Here is a 22271-nt window from a genome sequence, read left to right on the forward strand (position 1 = left end):
ACAAACACAGTAACAAGCGCGTTCCTAGACACTACTGACACCATATTGTCTGATATTGATCACAATACAGAATGAGTATGCCAAAATGATAAGCATTTAGAAGTAATTGGACGAGATCTCTATTCTACTTTCTGTGCAAAGAGAACACCACACAGTAGAACTTATCCAATCCTTTTTTAAACACATCTATACTAACTGCACTAACCCCATCTTCAGGCAACAAATTCCAGAGTTTAATTGTGCGTTGAGTGAAAAAGAACTTTCTCCGATTAGTTGTAAATGTGCCACATGCTAACTTCATGGAGTGCCCCCTAGTCTTTCTATTATCCGAAAGAGTAAAAAACCGATTCACATCTACCCGTTCTAGATCTCGCATGATTTTAACACCTCCCTTTTTAATAATTCCCAACATTCTGTTTGCTTTTTTGACTGCTGCAGCACACTGAACCGACGATTTCAATATGTTATCCACTATGACGCCTAGATCTCTTTCTTGGGTAGTAGCACCTAATATGGAACCTAACATTGTGTAACTATAGCATGGGTTATTTTTCTCTATATGCATCACTTTGCACTTGTCCACATTAAATTTCATGTGCCATTTTGATGCCCAATTTTCCAGCCTCACAAGGTCTTCCTGCAATTTATCACAATCTGCTTGTGATTTAACTACTCTGAACAATTTTGTATCATCTGCAAATTTGATTACCTCACTTGTCGTATTTCTTTCCAGATCATTTATAAATATATTGAAAAGTAAGGGTCCCAATACAGATCCCTGAGGCACTCCACTGCCCACACCCTTCCACTGAGAAAATTGTCCATTTAATCCTACTCTCTGTTTCCTGTCTTTTAGTGTTATGACTGCCGGCCGCGGCAGTCCGCGACTGGGGGGGAGGTCACTCACCCGCGCGGCAGGTCCAGACTCCGATGTTGGGGCCGGCATCGGCAGCCGCCTCAACGGCAGTGCTGCTGCCACAAGATGGCCGCGGCGTCTCCCCGGCACGATTAGCCACGCCCCCTGAATTCTACTAGGGCCGCGGGGGCGGATTGTTTCTGGCCTTAAAGGAACCCCTACAGGAAGTAGGGGGTTCCTTCCTGCTTGACTCCATCTTCTATCAACTATTTAAGGCAAGGTCTGAGCCTCCAGACCTTGCCTTGGCTTTGTGGCTCTGGTGGTGTTTTGCTTTTGGTTCCTGGTTTGCCTCTCCGTTTGGATCCCTGGACTGGCTGTCGTTCCTGTTTGGCTCCTGACTCCTGGATTGGCTGCGGACTCTCTCTGATTCTCGACCCCTGGACTGGCTGCGGATTCTTCTGACTCTCGACCCCTGGACTGGCTGAGGGGTATTCTGGCTCTTGATCCTTGGACTGGCTGCGGAGTGTGTTGGCTCTTGACCTCTGGACTGACTTCTGTTACCTCTTCGGTTTCCACGACCTGCTGGAGGCGCCAGCTTCTGTTCTCTCGACTTGCTGGAGGCGCCAGCTATCTGGACTAAACGACCTGCAGGAGGCGTCTGCATCCAGATCTTCTTCAATTACCTCTAGCGACCTTCGTGATTGGCCTCGCCTACCGACGAGAGGACTTCATCCCTCGCCGGACCAAGGGTCCACCTCCCAAGTCAGAACAGTAAGCCAAGGCCATGGACCCGGCCGAGGTTTCCGCCCTAAGAGCAGTTCCTGGGTTGGCTCAGAGGATCATGGAGCAACAGAATATGCTAGAATCCATGGCTGCCTCAATAGAACGACTCAACGCTCGGCTTGACGCCGTAGTCGTAACACATTCTAGTCCTCCGGCTCCCATTCCTCCGCCAGTACCAGCTTCGCCTGTTACTCAAAACTACCATCCGCCTGTTCTTCCTCTACCCACGCCACCCCGATATGGCGGGGATCCTCGTTTATGCTTGGGATTCCTGGATCAGTGCATCATGCATTTTCGCCTTCAACGAACTCTGTTCCGGATGATATAACGAAAACCACCTATATTCTTTCATTACTTGAAGGTAAAGCTCTGACCTGGGCCTCTCCGCTCTGGCAACGCTCGGATCCAGTATTACAGGATCTACTACGATTTCCTGAACTGTTCCGAATTGCATTTGAGGAACCAGGGAAGCAAGCTGCTGCCAGTACGGATCTGTTGCATCTTCGACAAGAAGGACGATCTATTTCAGATTACAACATCGAATTTCGGATGCTGGCGATGGAACTTCATTGGGAAGAATCTGTTCTACGATCCATTTATCTAGAGCAGGGGTGGGCAATTAATTTTCCCATGGGGCCACATGAGAAATTGGGATGGTTTTAGAGGGCCGGACTAATATAATTAACTCAGTTCTCAATAGCCCTCCTTATGAAAAGACAGCAGTTTACCACCAATGTATGTCCTCTGAGAAAACACAACAAATAAGACAGATACAAACGCTTACATGCTAGCAAAATATCTCATCTCGGTAACAGACACAGAACCGACCTAACATACTCCCAGGATCTGTAGTAATGCACATAAACTAATCTGCACACAGTTACACTTGTATTATGGAATACACTCAAACAGGAGCAACCCTATCTATGAAAAGGCAACACTACAAATATTACATCAGACCCTAAACACCAATACACCTCTTATTAGGAAAACAGAACTAACAAGCAGCTATAGATCCCCAAACAGAAATAATTGTAAAACTATACTAATAAGCAGAATAAATGTTTCTAAATAGCTATGAACAGAATAACATCCAACAATTAAAAACTCATAAAAACTATTAAACATTCTCCAAACACCAATAAAATATTTCAAAAAAGCAGACATCATACAATTAAAATGGCAGTCAAGAAAAATAAACTTAAAGCCACCTTTACTTACCCCCTCCAGCAGCTCTCCTACTCCCCTTCCCTGCAGGCCATGGCACACACCAGAAGCAGCAGTAGAAGCTAAGCTCTATACTTATGGTCCTCTTCCTTAGTGCCCATGTCTCTCACACACACACCATACCAATCATGCCCCCATGACCAGTTTCTGTCTCTCACACACCAATCATCTCCCAAACAGTCTTTGGCACACACACACCAGTCACCTTCCTGAACAGTTTCTCTCATGCCATACACACACACACACACACACACACAGGCTTCCCACTCCCGTGTTCTACTTGCATATATGGTCTTCTCACTCTCATAATCACTTTCTCTGTCTCTCTCTCTCACACACACACTCACTCACCAGTCTCTCACTCCCATGCTTGTTCTCTCCACATGCACAGGCTTCTCATTCCCAAAATCACTTTCTTTCTCTCTCACACACACACACACACACACCAGTCTCTCACTCCCATGTTCTCTTTCAGATATACCGGCTTCTCCCTCCCATGATGTGTCTCACACACACCCAGGTTTCTCACTCCCATGCTCACTCTTCACATGCACAGGCTTCTCATTCCCATAATCACTTTTTCTCTCTCTCTCTCTCACACACACACACACACACCAGTCACCTGATCTCACTCATGCATACACACACACACAGGCTTCCCACTCCCAAGTTCTCTTTCAGATATACAGGCTTCTCCCTCCCATGCTGTGTCTCACACACACCCAGGTTTCTCACTCTCATGCTCACTCTCTTCACATGCACAGGCTTCTCATTCCCATAATCACTTTCTCTCTGTTACACACACACCAGTCTCTCTCATTTCCATGCTCACTCTCCACGTGCACAGGCTTCTCATTCCCTGAATCACATTCTCTCACATTCACACACACCAGTCTTTTTCTCTCACACACACAGTCACCTTACCAAGCAGTCTCTCTCTCTCATGCATGCACACTCACCCAGGTTTCTCACTCCCACAACTCCAGGCTTCTTATGCTCATGCTTTCCCACATACCCAGACTTCTCACTTCCATGCTTTTTCTCACACACACACACACACACACACACACACACACACACACACACATCAGTCACCTCCCTGACTAATGCCTCACACTCTCACATACACATCAGTCATCTCCCTGAGCAATCACTTTCATTGCCTCTCACATACACACACACATCAGCTCTCTGACCACTCAATCACACACAGGCTGGCTGGCTGCTTCTCACTCTCTCTTACTCACTTCCTCTTCCCCCTACATATGTCACGGAGTTTTTTGCCGGTCCGCGGCGCGCACTCCCGGTCTCTCCCGCTGCCGTTGCCGCTGGGCTGTCAGCACGTTCAAGCCCAGTGGGAACGGCAGCGGTGTTGGAAGAAGCTATGGCACCCGCGGCTGGCCTTTTCTTCTTCCCGCGCCTGCCCCTCCCGTGACCCGAAACAGGAAGTGATACAGGGAGCGGTGCGCGGGAAGGAGAAAGAGCCGTGCCGCGTCGGCTGCAGCATCGGCCCCCGAGCAATTGAACCAGCCGGCAATCGAGAAGAGAGTCAGCAGCATGAGCCCCCGCAGGCCAAGAAAGAAGAATCCCTTCGGCCGCGGGAGGCTCATGCTGCTGACTCTCTTCTCGATTGCCGGCTGGTTCAATTGCTCGGGGGCCGATGCTGCAGCCGACGCGGCACGGCTCTTTCTCCTTCCCGCGCACCGCTCCCTGTATCACTTCCTGTTTCGGGTCACGGGAGGGGCAGGCGCGGGAAGAAGAAAAGGCCAGCCGCGGGTGCCATAGCTTCTTCCAACACCGCTGCCGTTTCCACTGGGCTTGAACGTGAGACAGCCCAGCGGCAACGGCAGCGGGAGAGACCGGGAGCGCGTGCTGCGGACCGGCAAAAATCTCCGTGACATATGTAGGAAAGAAACTCGAGCGAAGGCACACTGCCCGATTGGCCGGTGCTGGGCAAGGCTTGCCCAGCACCGGCCAATCGGACAGCGTGCCTTCGCTCGAGTCACTCCCTCCTCCCCCCCCCCCGGACGCTGTAAAAAAAAAACCAGTTCATTCTCCGCTCCCCGATTGGCCGGCCAATCGGGGAGCGAGGGAGCGGAGAATGAACTGCTGCCTTCCCTCTGCAAGGGAAGGCAGCAGTTCATTCAGACGGGGAATGAGGCACTGCTGCCTTCCCTCTGCAAGGGAAGGCAGCAGTGCCTCATTCCCCGTCTGCTCTCAGCAGTGGGCGGGCCGGATTCAGACCGTAGGCGGGCCGGATTCAGCCCGCGGGCCGCCCCTTGCCCAGGTCTGATCTAGAGGGACTATCTGCCAGGATCAAGGACGAGCTAGCCGCTCGTGAACTTCCACCCTCCTTAAACACAGTAATTGAAATAGCTACCAGGATCGACCGACGGCTACAAGAAAGGGCCCGGGAGACTCTAGGATCACGGAGACGCCCGGCTACCCTTTACGTTCCGCCTTTCTCCTCTACTACATCGAGAGAATCCTCCGTTCCTGAGGGACCGGTGGCCGAACCCATGCAATTGGGCCGCGACCGCTAACACCTGAAGAACGTCTGAGACGTCGCAAGGCGGGCCTTTGTCTTTACTGTGGGTGAGCTGGCCATCATATTGCCACATGCCCTATTCGGCCGGGAAACTCCAAAGCCTAGGGTGCTCAGGGGGAGTCACTCTAGGTCTTGCCTCACCATCTCCCCCACTCAGCGTACAAGTCTCTCTGGACATCAGTGGACATGTATTCAACACTTTGGCTTTAATAGACTCTGGTGCGGGGGAAGAATTCATATTACAGGAACTAGTGTATCAACTCCGCATCCCCACTCAACTCTGCTCCACACCGTTGATCATCTCTTCCATCCATGGGGAACCTTTACCTGGGAAAATCACACATCACACTGTACCTATAAACTACCACATTGCACCCGACCATACCGAACAAATCACCTTCTGCGTCCTCAGCAAAGTCATCCACCCAGTGGTGCTCGGGATTCCCTGGCTTCAACACCACAATCCACAATTCGACTGGACATCTTTGAAACTTATTCAATGGGGACCCAGATGCCATGGGACTTGTTTACGGAGATCTACTCCTGATTCTAGCCTCATCTGCGCTTCGGTACTACAGAAACTACCCCCGCAATATGCACAATTCACAGACGTTTTTTCCAAAGAGGCCGCGGATATTTTACCCCCGCATCGAGAATTCGACTGCGCTATTCGATTGGTTCTAGGTTCCACTCCTCCGCGGGGTAGAGTTTATCCTTTATCTGCCATGGAGACATGGGTGATGACTGAATACATCCAGGACAACCTACAGAAGGGATTTATCCGTCAATCCAACTCTCCTGCGGGGGCTGGTTTCTTTTTTGTTGAAAAGAAAGATGGGACTTTACGTCTTTGTATTGACTTTCGTGGTCTTAACGCTATCACCATTAAGGATCGTGATCCCCTGCCTCTTATTGCTGAACTGTTCGATCATCTGCAAGGAGCTCAAATATTCTCCAAATTGGACCTGCGGGGGCGGTACAATCTAGTTCGGATCCGGGAGGGAGACGAGTGGAAAACAGCATTCAACACCAGTGATGGACACTATGAATATCTAGTTATGCCCTTTGGTTTAACTAATGCCCCTGCTGTTTTTCAACATTTCATTAATGAGATTTTTCGAGATTTATTATATATCTGTGTGATTGCTTATCTCGATGATATTTTGATTTTTTCCAGGGACCTACAGTCGCATCGCCAAGATGTGACGCAAGTTCTACAACGTTTAAGGGAACATCAATTATATGCCAAACTGGAGAAATGCATCTTTGAAGCAGAATCCTTACCCTTTCTAGGATCTATTGTTTCAAAGCAAGGGTTCGAAATGGATCCCACCAAAGTGAAGTGTATTAAAGAATGGCCCCAACCCAATGGGCTACGAGCTCTCCAATGTTTTTTGGGTTTCGCTAATCATTATCATCATGTCATCAAGAATTTTTCTAAACTGACTGCACCGTTATCTGCACTTACACATAAGGGGGGTCAACATCAAAACCTGGCCGGTAGAAGCGATTGAAGCATTCCAAACTCTCAAGGACGCTTTTCTGCGACAACCCTGTCTCCGCCATCCAGATCCAAGACGTCCGTTCACGGTAGAGGTAGACGCTTCAACGGAGGGAGTTGGAGCAGTCTTGAGTCAGAACAATGCTGGTGGACAATTCCATCCTTGTTCCTATTTTTCAAAGAAATTTTCACCTGCGGAACGCAATTATTCCATCGGCGATAAAGAACTGTTAGCCATCAAACTTGCATTTGAAGAATGGCGGCAGTGGCTAGAGGGAGCTCAACATCGGATAACAGTCTTTACGGACCATAAAAATCTGACATATTTACAACAAGCCCATCGCCTGAATCCGCGACAAGCTCGCTGGGCGTTATTTTTTACACGTTTCAACTTTGAATTAAGATACCGACCAGCCAGTAAGAATATTAAGGCCGACGCATTATCACGATTATTTATCTCTGAAGACATAGAAGAACCTTTACAGTACATCATTGACCCTGCCCGTGTCAGGCTTTCAGCAACCTTCACGGTTCCCGTTGGTAAGACCGTGGTACCCAAGAGACTCCGTAATAAAGTTCTTAAGTGGGGACATGACTCTAAGTTGGCGGGGCATCCGGGACGCAGACGTACTCAGGACCTGCTTCAACAACACTATTGGTGGCCAGGGATGCGCAAGGACATTCAAGCGTATGTTGACTCCTGCCCTGTTTGTGCGCAACACAAGAATCCTACTGGGAAACCCTGGGGGCAGTTGCAACCACTTCCTACACCCACAAGACCATGGACACACATCTCCACTGATTTTATTGTAGACCTCCCAGCTTCTGAAGGACATACGGTAATATGGGTGGTAGTTGATAGATTCTCTAAAATGGCTCACTTTACACCATTGCCCGCCCTTCCCTCCGCTCCCCAATTGGCACAGCTCTTCATGGCATATATTTTTCGTCTCCATGGAATTCCCCAGCACATCACGTCCGACCGTGGGTCTCAATTTACGGCTCGCTATTGGCGAGGTCTCTGTACCAAGTTTCAGATTGCACTGGACTTCACCACGGCCTTCCACCCACAGGCCAATGGGCAGGCAGAGAGAACGAATCGAGCTCTGAAACAATTCCTGCGCTCTTACGTCAACTCCCGACAGGACGACTGGGCGGCTTTGCTGCCTTGGGCAGAATTTTCCCACAATTTCCATTCCTGTACATCCACTGGATCCTCTCCATTTCAAATTGTCTTCGGGCATCAACCGGCCCCACCAGTACTGCTACCTCTGCCTGTCTCCTCTCCAGCAGCCCAGCTCACCGCCATCCATTTTCAAAAACTTTGGACACGTACGCAACAAATGTTACTGAAAGTGGCTCGGACCGCTAAGAAATTCGCTGACCGACATCGGAGACCTGCATCATGTTTTCACCCTGGAGATAAGGTCTGGCTCAGTACCAGATATATTCATCTACGGGTTCCCTCGATGCGTCTAGCTCCTCGGTACATCGGTCCCTTCCCGGTAATCAAGCAATTGGGGCCAGTGACTTATCGATTACGCCTCCCATCTACTCTACGCATTCACAACTCATTTCACGTTTCTCTTTTGAAGCCATTGATCCTCAATTGGTCCTCTCGGAAGGTTCCTGTTTCTTCTTCAGTAAGGGCGGAAGACGACACCTATCAAGTTCGAGAGGTTCTTGATATTCGCAAGCGTGGTCGTAAGTGGGAGTATCTTCTGGCCTGGGAGGGATTCGGTCCAGAAGAGAATTCATGGGAGCCTACTTCGAACATCTTGGACAAGGATCTCCTAAAAAATTTCCACATCAGTCATCCTGGAAAGCCCAAGCCTTCTAGGGGGAGGCCTAAAGGAGGGGGTACTGTTATGACCGCCAGCCGCGGCAGTCCGCGACTGGGGGGGTCACTCACCCGCGCGGCAGGTCCAGGCTCCGACGTTGGGGCCGGCATCGGCAGCCGCCTCAGCGGCAGTGCTGCTGCCACAAGATGGCCGTGGCGTCTCTCCGGCACGATTAGCCTCGCCCCCTGAATTCTACTAGGGCCGCGCGGGCGGATTGTTTCTGGCCTTAAAGGAACCCCTACAGGAAGTAGGGGGTTCCTTCCTGCTTGACTCCATCTTCTATCAACTATTTAAGGCAAGGTCTGAGCCTCCAGACCTTGCCTTGGCTTCGTGGCTCTGGTGGTGTTTTGCTTTTGGTTCCTGGTTTGCCTCTCCGTTTGGATCCTTGGACTGGCTGTCGTTCCTGTTTGGCTCCTGACTCCTGGATTGGCTGCAGACTCTCTCTGATTCTCGACCCCTGGACTGGCTGCAGATTCTTCTGATTCTCGACCCTTGGACTGGCTGCGGATTCTTCTGGCTCTCGACCCCTGGACTGGCTGCGGATTCTTCTGGCTCTCGACCCCAGGACTGGCTGAGGGGTATTCTGGCTCTTGATCCTTGGACTGGCTGCGGAGTGTGTTGGCTCTTGATCTCTGGACTGACTTCTGTTACCTCTTTGTTTTCCACGATCTGCTGGAGGTGCCAGCTTCTGTTCTCTTGACCTGCTGGAGACGCCAGCTATCTGGACTAAACGACCTGCAGGAGGCGCCTACATCCAGATCTTCTTCAATTAACCCAAGCGATCTTCGTGATTGGCCTCCCAAGTCAGAACATTTAGCCAGTTTGTAATCCACGAAAGGACATCACCACCTATCCCATGACTTTTTATTTTTCCTAGAAGCCTTTCATGAGGAACTTTGTCAAATGCCTTCTGAAAATCCAAGTACACTACATCTACAGGTTCACCTTTATCCACATGTTTATTAACTCCTTCAAAAAAGTGAAGCAGATTTGTGAGGCAAGACTTGCCGTGGGTAAAGCCATGCTGACTTGTTCCATTAAACCATGTCTTTCTATATGTTCTGTGATTTTGATGTTTAGAATACTTTCCACTATTTTTCCTAGCACTGAAGTCAGGCTAACCGGTCTGTAGTTTCCCGGATCGCCCCTGGAGCCCTTTTTAAATATGGGGGTTACATTAGCTATCCTCCAGTCTTCAGGTACAATGGATGATTTTAATGACAGGTTACAAATTTTTACTAATAGGTCTGAAATTTCATTTTTTAGTTCCCTTAGAACTCTGGGGTGTATACCATCCGGTCCAGGTAATTTACTATTCTTAAGTTTGTCAATCAGGTTTCCCCACGAGCAGACTCACCTTTCTCTCGCTGCTTTCTTCACCTGACGTGGCAGGATGCCGCCGTCGGGCCTTCGGCATGGTTGGAGCCGCGGTCTGTCCTGCCACGTGGCCCGGAGGCCACCCTGGATCCTCTCCTGCTCCGCGGTCGGAGCCGTGGCCTTCCTGTGGGGCTTGGACCGCCCCCGACGTTGCCAGCTTCTTCGTGGCGCTAAGGCCGCATCCCCGTGCTCGAGTGGCGGCTGGAGCAGCCCCCGGGGTCTCCCGCAGCGGCTGGAGCCGCTGCCTACGTCGGGCCTGCGTCTCAGGCCAGTCCTGCCTCTTCTACGCGCTGTATGTCGGTGTAGGCTGCTGTCCGCGGTCCTGCACAGCTTCCTGCTTGCCTCTAGGCGAGCGGCCGCGCCTCTCCACTGAATTTAAAGGGCCAGGCACAGGAAATGTGCTGGCCCCACCTTTGATGGGACTTCCTGCCTCAGCCCTATAAAGGGCTGCTTCATCAGTCTGTTCCTGGTCTTGCATCATCGTGACTTCCCTCTGGAAGTTCCTGCCTACCAGAGCTTGTAAGGTCTTCTGTTCTTCGTGGAGCTCCTCGTCTCGTCTGCCTTCTACCATGTCTTCATGTCTTGGTGTTCCGCCTGAGGTCCCGGTCCATGTTTGATATCTCGTCATGATCGTCTACCTCCTGATGTGCCCACCTTCCAGGATGTTCTTCTCTGTGTCTTCGTCCGGTGCTCCTGAGCCTTTTGTTCCTGTAAGCCGGTGCTCTCGGATGGTGTATTCCCGAGAATGAGGTGGCTTGCAGGTGGGAAGGGTCCCTGTGCTCCTGAGCCTCTGTTCCTGCCAGCCTGGGGGGAAGCTTCAGATGACACTGGCTTTGTCATTGGAGTTCCTACTTGCCTGGTTCTTCCCTGCACTGTTCCGCTCTCCTCGTGGTCCGTGACCAGCCTTCTAGGGCTGTGTAAGGCGCACAGTGGGACAGGGTGGTCCGCGACTCAGTCCCGTGGGTGGGCTGAGTAGGGCGCCCTGAGAGACAGTGCCAATGTCCATGCCTTGTGTCTTGCCCTGTATGGATGTCAAGTTCCTCGTCATGCCCGTGATGCCGTCGCATCAGCCAAGTGTCTTCGTCAAGGATGCTGTCGCATCAGCCAAGTGTCTTCATTAAGGATGCCGTCGCATCAACTAAGTGTTTTGTCAGCGATGCCGTCGCATCGACCATAGTCCTGTCTTCGTGTCAAGGCCGCCATCTGCCCTCAACCTCAGGCCAGGCCTGCTGCTTCATGCTGTTCGCAGCAGGTCCGAAAGGGCTTGGAATGGTTGGAGGACCATTCAACTTCCAACATCCTTGGATGTTGGCCTTGGGAGCTTGCAGGCCTGGCAGAGGGTCAGTCCGTTAGCCATGTGGAGCCACTGTCAACCCTCAGCTTGGCTCTGAAGGTCTGGGTCCAGGCTGAGGCCCAATGGCACACTAAACCACCAGAATGTAACAATTATCTTCTCTAAGTGCCCCTTTAACCCCTCGATCATCTAAAGGTCCAACTGACTCCCTCACAGGCTTTCTGCTCCGGATATATTTTAAAAAGATTTAACTGTGAGTTTTTGCCTCTACGGCCAACTTCTTTTCAAATTCTCTCTTAGCCTGTCTTATCAATGTCTTACATTTAACTTGCCAACGTTTATGCATTATCCTATTTTCTTCTGTTGGATCTTTCTTCCAATTTTTGAATGAAGATCTTTTGGTTAAAATAGCTTCTTTCACCTCCCCTTTTAACCATGCCGGGAATCATTTTGCCTTCTTTCCATCTTTCTTAATGTGTGGAATACATCTGGATTGTGCTTCTAGGATGGTATTTTTTTTAACAATGACCACCCCTCTTGCACACTTTTTACTTTTGTAGCTGCTCCTTTCAGTTTTTTTCTAACTATTTTTCTTATTTTATCAAAGTTTCCCTTTTGAAAGTTTAGCACGAGAATCGTGGATTTGCTTACTGTCCCCCTTCCAGTCATTAAATCAAATTTGATCATATTATGATCACTATTGCCAAGCGGCCCCACCACCGTTACCTCTCTCATCAAATCCTGTTCTCCACTGAGAATTAGATCTAAAATTGCTCCCTCTCTCTTCGGTTCCTGAACCAATTGCTCCATAAAGCTATCATTTATTCCATCCAGGAACTTTATCTCTCTAGCGTGTCCCGATGATACATTTACCCAGTCAATATTGGGGTAATTGAAGTCTCCCATTATTACCGCACTACCAATTTGGTTAGCTTCCCTAATTTCTCTTAGCATTTCACTGTCAGTCTCACCATCTTGACCAGGCGGACGGTAGTATACTCCTATCACTATAGTCTTCCCCGACACACAAGGGATTTCTACCCATAAAGATTCAATTGTGCATGTACCTCTTCCACTCCCTTCACAGTTCAAGCCTGCCGTGCTGCATAACACCTTCCATGATCACCAGACACTGTTGCTTGCAGTCAGTACTCCTTGTGGCCAGGCCTCATCGGCAGCAGCAGCCAATGACAGGGCAGCTGGGCTCAAGTCCTACCCACCAAGCCCCAAAAAAATGCGATTGACAGCAAAAATCGCCCAATAATAAGCAACCCGCGAACTTGAAAAAAAAAAAAGTGAATCGCTAGAAAAAAAAAGCCCAAACTCATGTTGGAGTTGACGGCACGGCGCGCGACACACCTGCACACTGCAGGCGACACACTAACATGTCACGACACACAGTTTGGAAAGCTTTGCTGTAGAGGATGTATGAGAAAGAGCACTGGAGGGGAGAGATCAGAGGGAGAGAGAGAGTAAAAGGTGGTGGGAGCAGGGGAGATATTGGTGGCAGACACAGGGTGAGGAAAGGTGGACAGAGTAGCACTTGGGATAGGGTTAATGCTGGAGCTGCTAAGCCCCTGTTATTGTTCTTGTGGGGTTTGGGGAATATTATGCTGGGGTGATTGAGAGAGTGATATGGACAAGAGAGAAAAAACAGACATTAGGCAGAGCAAAGGGGGGAGAAAGAAAATGCTGGTCGGAAACAGTGTGGATAAGGTAAGAGCATTGAAAGAGTTACTGGAGGGACAAGGTGAGAGAACTGAGAGAGAATGGGGGGAAGAGAGTGGGGGGATTAAGAGAGAGACTGGTGGGAGAATTGAGAGACTAGTGAGGTCAGGATAAAGAACTGAGAGAGAGGCTAATGGGAATAGAATGAGACTGACTGGTGAGGGCAGGGTTGTGGATTGAGAAAGAGACTGCCTGGAACAGGATGTAATTGAAGGAGAGAGACTATGGGATTTACGGTTTAAAAAGACCCTAGCAGTTTAATAGCAGCTGTCAGAAGACCCTGGATTTATTCCTTATCTCCATCGAGCAACTGGTTCTGGCTAACTTATTTAGCAATAAAAGTAACTGTACTTAAAAGAAAACAATACTTCATCTTAATAGATTTTATTCAAAGAAAAAAATAAAACAAGCTACTAGGCAATGGCAAGTTGCTCTCTCTCTCTCTCTGAAAACATAAGACTGGGGCTAATCTTTTTCTAATTTTTCATTAAAAGATTATATAATCATTTAATACATTATTCTTTCTTCACATCCTTATTTTTTGTTATCATACAACTGGTCCAATCACAGACCTAATCAAAAGTCTGTACCCAGGTACTACCCCATATACCTATGTTCGAATACTGAAGCAACACCTCTTTTCCTCTATTCTAGATTTCATCAGTCATACCATGCTGAGGTGTCTGATGCAATACTAATGCAATACTTTGTAATGTTTTTCATTATTAAAAAAACTGCTAGCACTGTATTATGACTATGGGTCTAGGTGCAGATCTAACAATAAACCTATTTCTAAGATTTCAACATAATTTCATAACATTACAGTAATTTAGTAAACAGCAGTCTTTCTAAGTTCTACAAAATATATGTATGTATGTTCCACTGATTTACTCTGTTCTGTATTGTTGACCTATGAAGATGGAGACCTCAAGACCCACAAAATAAGGGTCTTTCTACTCTAAATTCCACAAGACCTTGGGGAAAGGGTGGATGGATTGAGAGAGGGAAAGATACTGTTGGAAGGATGGCTCTCCCCCAACCCCTCCCCCACCCCCCAACTTCTCATCTTTTGGAAATGTGAGGCTTTTTGGTACTGTGCATCCTGATTTCTTGGTTCTTGGTGCGTGAAAGGTTGGCCAACCCTCTAATCTCTTGCTCGCTGCTTCAGCCCCACCTGCATGTCCCCCATGGCAACCAACATTGAGATAGACCAGAGGGGAGGGGCAGGAGCAGGGAGCCCTCACAGCAGCAGGGAATGGCAGGGAAGAGCCTCTTCCTCTGTTCTAGCCCCTCCCCACCCCCATCTGCTTCCTGGAGTACAGGGCTCTTCTCTGCTGTGCTCTGTTTAGTTGGAGAGTCACTGCTCCATGCCATAGATGTCTGTGCTGCAGAGATTTGGGACTGAGATGACAGCAGAATAGGAAGTCACTCAGAGATGCAGCCAGGTGAGAATGATTTGTGGGAAAGGAAGGGGGAGGGTGAATGCTGAAAGGGAACAAGGGGAAAAGTGGGTGAATGCTCGAGGAGAGGCACATGATGCTGACCAAGTATTATGTACTGCTGATCCTGCTGGTGGTGAGGGAGGGGGACAGGGATAGGATTGAAAAGATAGGCCGGGCCATACCAGGGGAGGGGAGAAGGAGGGAAAAGGGGAAGAAGAGAGGTAGCAAGAGAATCAGCTATGAAGGGGGCTGGAATCAGGATGGGGCAAGAGAAGGGAGAGAGAGAGAAGACCAGGGACTGAGGGAGAGGAAGAAGGGAGAAAGAATCCTGGATAAGGAGCAGAGTGATGGAGAAGAAAAGAGAAGCCAGGATAGAGAAAGAGAAAGAGGACAGGTACTGGGAAGATAGAGATGGAGAAATGACTCATGAATAGGGAGATGTTTGAGGATGGGGAATTCTGGGAGACAATGGAAAAGACAAAGAATGATGAACAGAGGAGAGAAAGTAGGAGAAAGAGGGGAGCATCAAGGGCAGAGAAAGTATTAAATTATCTACTCGAAAAGAGAAAGAAAGAAAGAGGGCACCAGAGAGAAAGAGAGAGAAAGAGAGGGAGAAAGAGATAGCAAAAACAATAAAGGAACAGAGAAGACCTGAGAATGAGAAAAAAGAAAGAGATACAAACAGCCAGAAAACCAAGCCAGAGATATCAAAGGTTGGAAAGTTTATTGCCTGATAAAGAATATTAATATCAGTATAAATATACTGTGACACTGATCAAAGTCTCTAACCTGGACATGTTCCCCACATAAAATTTACATGATTGGAAGAGTTGAATTTTGTTGGCTATTTTTTGACTTTCTGCAGTATAATTATAATTAAACCTCTTGTATGCAGGTCATACCCACCAGCACGGAAGTTTTTGTATTGAGCCCAAAAATATGTTGTGTTTACAAAACTTGAAGAATGTGCTTTGAGGTATATTTTGAGAGTAAATTACTACAATTTTGCATGGGGACAGTCCACTAGACTTACTCCCTCCCACCAAAACGAACTGCTTCTTCACTATTTGCACTACAGGGAACAAGTGTCCCAGATTCACCCAGCAGAACTCTAGTAACCTTACCCTCCCCCCTCCTTCTTACTGGAAGAAGAAGAGCAGTGCTTCTTACCTATATGCACCTCCTCTGTCAGCTTCAATCTGATGTTTGAATGTGTGAGGCCCTGTAATCTCAAAGGCTTGGCTGATTCTGCATGTTCAGATGTCAGATCGAAGCTGGCAGAATGAGGCACACATAAATAAAAAGTGCTACCCTCCTCTTGTTGATGAGGGGGCACGGAGTGAGAATTAGGAAAAATTTGGTCTGCTTGCCACAAGACTTGAGCAAACTTGAAAGTGTGCCGTGACATAAAAAAAAAGGTTGAGAAACCCTTACTTAGATGACAGCAGAATTGTTTTGTACTGTGAAGTGTAGGGGGAAATATCCTGCTTTTCCACCATTGTTAGAAGTGTGTGTGTGTGTGTGTATATGTGGAGGGGCGGTGGGTTCCTATGGATAATACAGAGTATATATTTAAAGAACTAGAGGTACAGGATTTACATTGGGTTTGCTTGCACACACAATGACAAGAATCAACCTCGTTCTTAAACCAGGGTAAAATACATTAGCTATGATCTCAGACTCTCAAATTTACTGCTAGTGTTCTTCATAATACTTGCAATGTGCCAAACAGCTTCTTTCTGATCCTTGTACAGTGCAATATATACAAGCGACATATCAAGGAGGTGAGCTTGGAAGTGTTTTAATGAGGTGAGTGGTGCCCAAACAAATAGGACTGTTTCTTTTTCTTTAGGCCATGTTTGTACGGTCTCTGATTACTTGATGATCTTCTGTCTCTCCATAAAAGTACAGAAGAGTCGCTTAGTACTGACATTTCTATTAGTAATGCTGCTTTTATCTGTTTCTTGTTTTCTATTATCAAGCATTTTGATGGTTGTTCTGGGACTGAATAAATTACAATTTATCATTTACTTATTTATAGATATAGATATATAGCTCACTATATGAAAAATGTAAGTAAAAAAAGGAATAACATTAACTATAAACATAAAGTAAGAAACTGGCAGTGGGTGCAGGGATAGAGCTGAAGGCAGTGAGAGGGGTGGAGTAAAGGAGCCGGAGAAGCTTGGCTTTCCCTCCCCCAAACAAAAAGGTTTTCTGCTACCCCTGGGGTTTATGTCAGGAGAAACTTCAAAATCAGAAACTGTATACTGTGGGGCCTCACTAGAGTCAATCAGAAATAACTATTTACTGGACCACAGTTACAGATAACATTGCCTTTGAGATCTCATTTTGAAAAGACACTTTCATGTCTTAATTCACTTTCTTATGATGCATCAGAGTGCAAGTATCACTTGTCTTAAGGAAAGTGGGTAGAAATGTATTGTTCAATGAAATGCCTGCTATCAGTCTTTACAGTCCATGCCCTGTTTAACGAAGCATAGTCAGTGCCATTATTCTATTGCTCTTATTCAGCTTATAAAGACAGCGATTGGAAAAATTACAGGCACCTACCATCAACTCTTGAGCTTTCTTCTCTTCACTTGATTTAAATGTTAGAATTGCTTCCAGCTTCTTTCTCAGAGGTTTCAGGCAATCTGTAAATTTTTCCTGTACACAATTAAACATGCATTTTAAGAATTCCAAAATTATTTTTCAGGCCCCAATATCAGCCTATACTTGAGCTTATCATTCCTTAAGACTGTAAGTAACCTTTAGTCTCCTGAAAAAGCAGAAAAAATACCCAAACCCTTCCTCATGTAGATATCCTGTTAGTCCCCTACTGGAGTTTAATCAGAAGATACCATTAATGTGGGGAGAGTGTGTGTGTGTGTGTGGAGAGGGGGGTTTCACCGGTGGGAGGGTGGGTAGGTGGGGAGATATGTTATGTTTAGGAATCAGCGTAGAAACCGGGGAAGGAGCTAAGTATCTGGGGGGGATGCTTCATTTTAGAGTGAATGTTGAACTAGGGGAGGGGGCTATTCGGTCAATCCGTTGGAGCAGTAAGCAATGAAATAAGAAAAAAAAAGGAAGGAGATAGTGTTTAGGGGTGGCGGGGAGAGGTGAATGGGAAGGGGGGTTAGAGTAGAGGGTAGGGAAGTTCCCTCCCAGTCCGCTCCTTAATTGGAGCGGACTGGGAGGGAACTGGGGAAGGCTGCGATGCGTCGCCACGTGAAACTTGCACAAATCTACCCCCCTTGTGCGCTCTGCATTTACATGCGCGCATGAATTACAAAATCCAGCACACATGTGCGCACAACCCAAAGATTTTATAACATGCGCGCGCCAGCACATGCATACTATAAAATCGGCACGTCCATGTGCGCGCGCCAGGAAGTGCACGCACATGGACGTGCGCATGCACACATACCAAAAACTTCCCCTTAATGTATAAAGTGGTTAAAGAGCAGGGGGCAAGATACTTGCAACAACTGGTGAAGATCTACAAGCAGAAGAGATATCTTCATTCAGCAACAGAGATTCAATTTCTTGTTCCATCAGTTAAGACAGTAACCAAGAGCTCAATTAGGAAAAGGATTTTCTCAGGTCCTGAACTTAGCACTGAGAGAGTTAGGGATGGAGTCACTTCCTGGCCTTCCAGAAAAAGGTAAAACCTTGGCTATATTTTTTATTTTAGATTTTTATATTCCACTTTTCGCACTTTTTCAGCACTTCAAAGTGGATTACATTCAGGTATTGTAGTATTTCCCTATCCCCAGAGGGCATACAATCTAAGTTCGTACCTGTTAGGTTATAGGTATCAGCAGTTATTTGTGGGCATCTGTTTTTCAGTTTTTATTTTATTTCTAATTTTAAATTGCTGTATTTAATTTGTAAATTTATTTTATTGATGTGGTTGATTAATTATTTTTATATTGTATTATGTGTTGTTTTAAACTGTTGTATACTGCACCAACCAGGGTGTTCCTGATTGAGCAGTTAATAAGAATGAATAAATAAATACTGGGCAGGGGTTTTAAAGCAGGCTCCTAACTTCTGCCAGTTCTCTCCCCAGGTTGAGCCCCACCAGAAGCCTGCCCTGTTCCAGAAGGTAGGGGAAAAAAGAAAGGTAAATGCAAACCCTTAAATTCAGTTGGAAGGGCAGGAACCTTGCAGGTGAGAAAGAGAGCAGCAGCAGAAGCAGGGAGGGGAATTTGTGGTGGAGGGGAAATTAGGCTGCCTTGCAGGGAAGAGAGTCCAGCAAACTCTCTCCCACAGGTCCTCAGCACGGCAGGAGCAGGGAAGGAAGGGAAGAGGCCTCAGATCCACAATCGGTTTGTGAACAGGAAGAAGGAAGGAGGCCAATAGCAGAAGCAGCAGTAGAAGATGATGATACTGCTGTATTGTCGCAGTAGCGCAGAATTCCCCCAAGACTAAAATTAAATAATTACACGTACCTTGTACTCCTGCACGGCCTCCTCTATGGGGATCACTGTGTGTGATTTGTGATTTCGTGATTTGTCACACACCATGCAGATTAGCTTCTGATCCTCTTCACAGAATAGCTTCAGTTTCTCTTCATGCTCTTCACACAGAATCTCTTCTGGCCATTTCTCAGAATACCGTGAGAGCTTTTTTGCTATTTCTGTCATATTTGCCAGCTGCCTGTTAGATTTTAATTTCCTCTGCTGAGATATTGCCCTGCAATGAGGACAGGGAAAGTTTTTATCTAAACCCTTCCAAGACAGAGTGATACAGGAGCGGCAGAAACTGTGTCCACAGTCTGTGATCACGGGGTCTGTAAAATAATCCAAACAGATGGAACAAGAAGCTTCATCTTGCAGACTCTTAGCAGTGTTCGCTGCAGCCATGACTTCAGTTTCAGTTTCAATTTCTGATTTCTTCTTGGCTGAAAAAAGGGAGAGTCTTTTTGTCTGAGATAGATTCTCTCTTTGTGTCCTGCCACACCTTGTATCCAGACAGTGCAAGCTGAGACTGAAGACTTGAGGAATATATCTGGGAGGGGTGAGGTCAGTTTTAAAAAAGAGCAAAAGTTACAGTGTTCATGGCACCTCCCTCCTCCTTAACTTGTGCACGCTGTAGCTTCTGGACGCCCGCCCCTCCCACCCTTGCCCACATGACAACAGAGTAAGGTAAACCATGATATCCTTTATTGAGTGGAAGAAACGGCCACAGCCAAAATAAAATTATAACATTACTTAAAACCTTAAAGATCCACCAATATTGAAGTAGCTTAAACACAATTGGCATTACCTATAGCCAACGCCCTCACCGGTACACTTATTTGCTCTTACCCACCCCTCTGTTTTTTGGAGACGGCAGCCCTCCATCCTTCCGCTCCGTGAAGGTGGTATACCATTGGCACCCCGCTCCGTGAATGCCATTCCCGCCTTCCGCTCCATGAAGGTGGAACACCCGCCACTGGCATCCCGCTCCGTGAACGCCTCTGTGGCTACTGCCGCTCCGTGCAGTATTCTGCCGCCTCCTCCCACCCCTGGCCTTGCAGGCCGCGGTTATTGCTTATGCCATGCCTTCATTGGGCCACCCCCCAGACCGGCCATTATCTCGGTCTGCGCATTGCTTAGTTATATCCATGCCCACGCTTTCCCCCTATGCAAAGTCCTTGGTGCTCCGCTCCTCCCCTTCCCCCTCCCCCAACACCAAAAACTTCCCCCCTATGCAGCGACACATCTCCTTATGCACCGGTGAGGACCCTGCCAAAGTAGGAAACAGTAACACCTTATTTGTTTCCTACCCCCACTAATCAACTAACGCTGCTGTGGCCGTTTGCAGGGCGAGAATGAAGATATCTACACCCACATCTGATAGGTGAACCCCGTCTGGTCTATACATGCCTGGACATGTGGGAGAAATATCATCATGTCTGATGACGTGACCCCCTATTGCCCTCACCCAGGTCCCCACTTTTTTATTTAATTTGCGCCTGTATTTTTCAATGGCTTTATGTGACCTTGCGTCCCTCCACACCAATACCACGGATGGCCACAGAGCCTTAACTGCAGTCAAGTCCTTCTTGATAGCGATTATTAGGTCAATGTTTTTGACTGCGACCAAATCATTACCTCCTAAATGACAGATGATAATATCAGGCCGTGGTAATTGCGTGGTGTATTGTAGGATGTAAGGCATTAGTTGGACCCACCTCATCCCTCGGTTGCCTAGCCAGAATATGCTGGCCTTGCTACGAGGTATGCCCATCTGATCGCTGGAGGTCTTTTTCCTGGCTCTAATGTGAGCCCAATAAATGTACGAGTGCCCCATGATCCATAACACCTTCGCGCTCCCAGCTGATGAGTCTATGATAGATAAAAATATGAACGGTTATGGGGAACAGGATATGTAAATATGTGCCCTGTTAAGCTTTCCTAGTGAACCTGTTTAGTGGGCCGTATGTATGATCTGAATTTACCGGATTTCCATCGCCCTACTGCTTTTATTTGATCCTCGCTTAAACCACTGATGCTGGCGAAGGATGCTGCGCCTATTCTGAATGAATGAGTGTGATAATCTCCCGCATCTTCCCCTATCTTTTCTAATCCTTTACGCAGTATACTGATAAACTGGTAACGCGATAACGCATTGCCATCCTGGTGTTTTAGTAACGGGCCCCCCCCCTGTGGGCGTACCGTTAGGTATTCTCTCGAGGCCCTTACTGGGCATATAGCCTCCATATGAGCAGGGTATAAAGTAATCCAGTGACCTATTGCCCGTTGATCAGTTTTTGCTCACCTAATAAAAATCTGTACTGCCTCCTTAACCATCCTTATGTTCTCTATCGGGAGACCCCCATCAGAGGGCCTGGTGGTCACCTTTGCCTTTGGGATCAGCTCGCTGCTCCTAAATGCACCAAAGAACATTAGTGAAAAGGCCAGGGTCCACAGCTTTATTTATTTATTTATTTATTTATTTAACAATTTTTATATACCGGCATTCGTAGGACACATCATGTCGGTTCACATTTAACTGAGAAAGGAAATTACAATGAACGAGGATAGAGAGAGTCAACGATATTACAATGAACTAGGAACAAGGATAGAGAGAGTCAACGAGCAAGGATACAACTTTGTAAAACGAACTGGATGATGATTATCCATGTTAAGAATAGGTATGCATCAGGATGTTAAGGATGCATGTACACTTAAGAACTTAACATATGAACTTATTTACAATATTAATATTAAATGTAGGGGCAGGGAGAAGGGGAGGGGGGTAGCGAGGAGGGGAAAGGAGAGGAGGGGGTAGGGGTATAGGAGAACGTTAAGGCAATGGCACTTTCAAGGAAAGGCTGTTTGTAGGAAGAGAGGGGAGTGGTAGGGGAGAGGCAGCAGGGTGCTGGGGAAGGGTGGGGGGAGGGAGCAGGGGGGGAGGGAGCAGGGAGGGAGCTGGGAAGATGAGGGAGCTAGAATGGTAAGGGAGAGGGGGGAGCTGGGAATTTTATTTATTTTGGGATGGCGAAGGGGAGGTTGAGGAGGGGGTGTGTAGGCTGAGCGGGAGCTGAGTAAATTCGAGACATGACAATGACTAGGATTGGGAGGAGTTGGGGTATGCCTGTTTAAAGAGCCATGTCTTGATTCCTTTTTTGAAATGGCTCAGGGACGGTTCTAGGCGGAGTTTAGCAGGAAGGGAGTTCCA

At 47.4% G+C, this 22271-nt stretch overlaps 1 protein-coding gene across 1 annotated transcript in view; it reads right to left on the reverse strand.

The window, feature by feature from the left end:
- The window catches only part of LOC115091627 (E3 ubiquitin-protein ligase TRIM39-like), a 60998-nt gene extending 41330 nt beyond the window's left edge, over positions 1-19668 (reverse strand). The window contains exons 1-2 of the mRNA XM_029601797.1: positions 19055-19668; positions 17172-17267 (exon numbers count right to left, since the gene is read on the reverse strand). Coding sequence (XP_029457657.1) covers positions 17172-17267; positions 19055-19468 — 510 coding nt within the window. The 5' untranslated portion in view covers positions 19469-19668. The remainder of the gene's footprint in view (positions 1-17171; positions 17268-19054) is intronic.
- Between the last annotated feature and the right edge of the window lie 2603 nt (positions 19669-22271).

The sequence above is a fragment of the Rhinatrema bivittatum genome, chromosome 1, assembly GCF_901001135.1.
Source record: "Rhinatrema bivittatum chromosome 1, aRhiBiv1.1, whole genome shotgun sequence".
NCBI lineage: Eukaryota > Metazoa > Chordata > Amphibia > Gymnophiona > Rhinatrematidae > Rhinatrema > Rhinatrema bivittatum.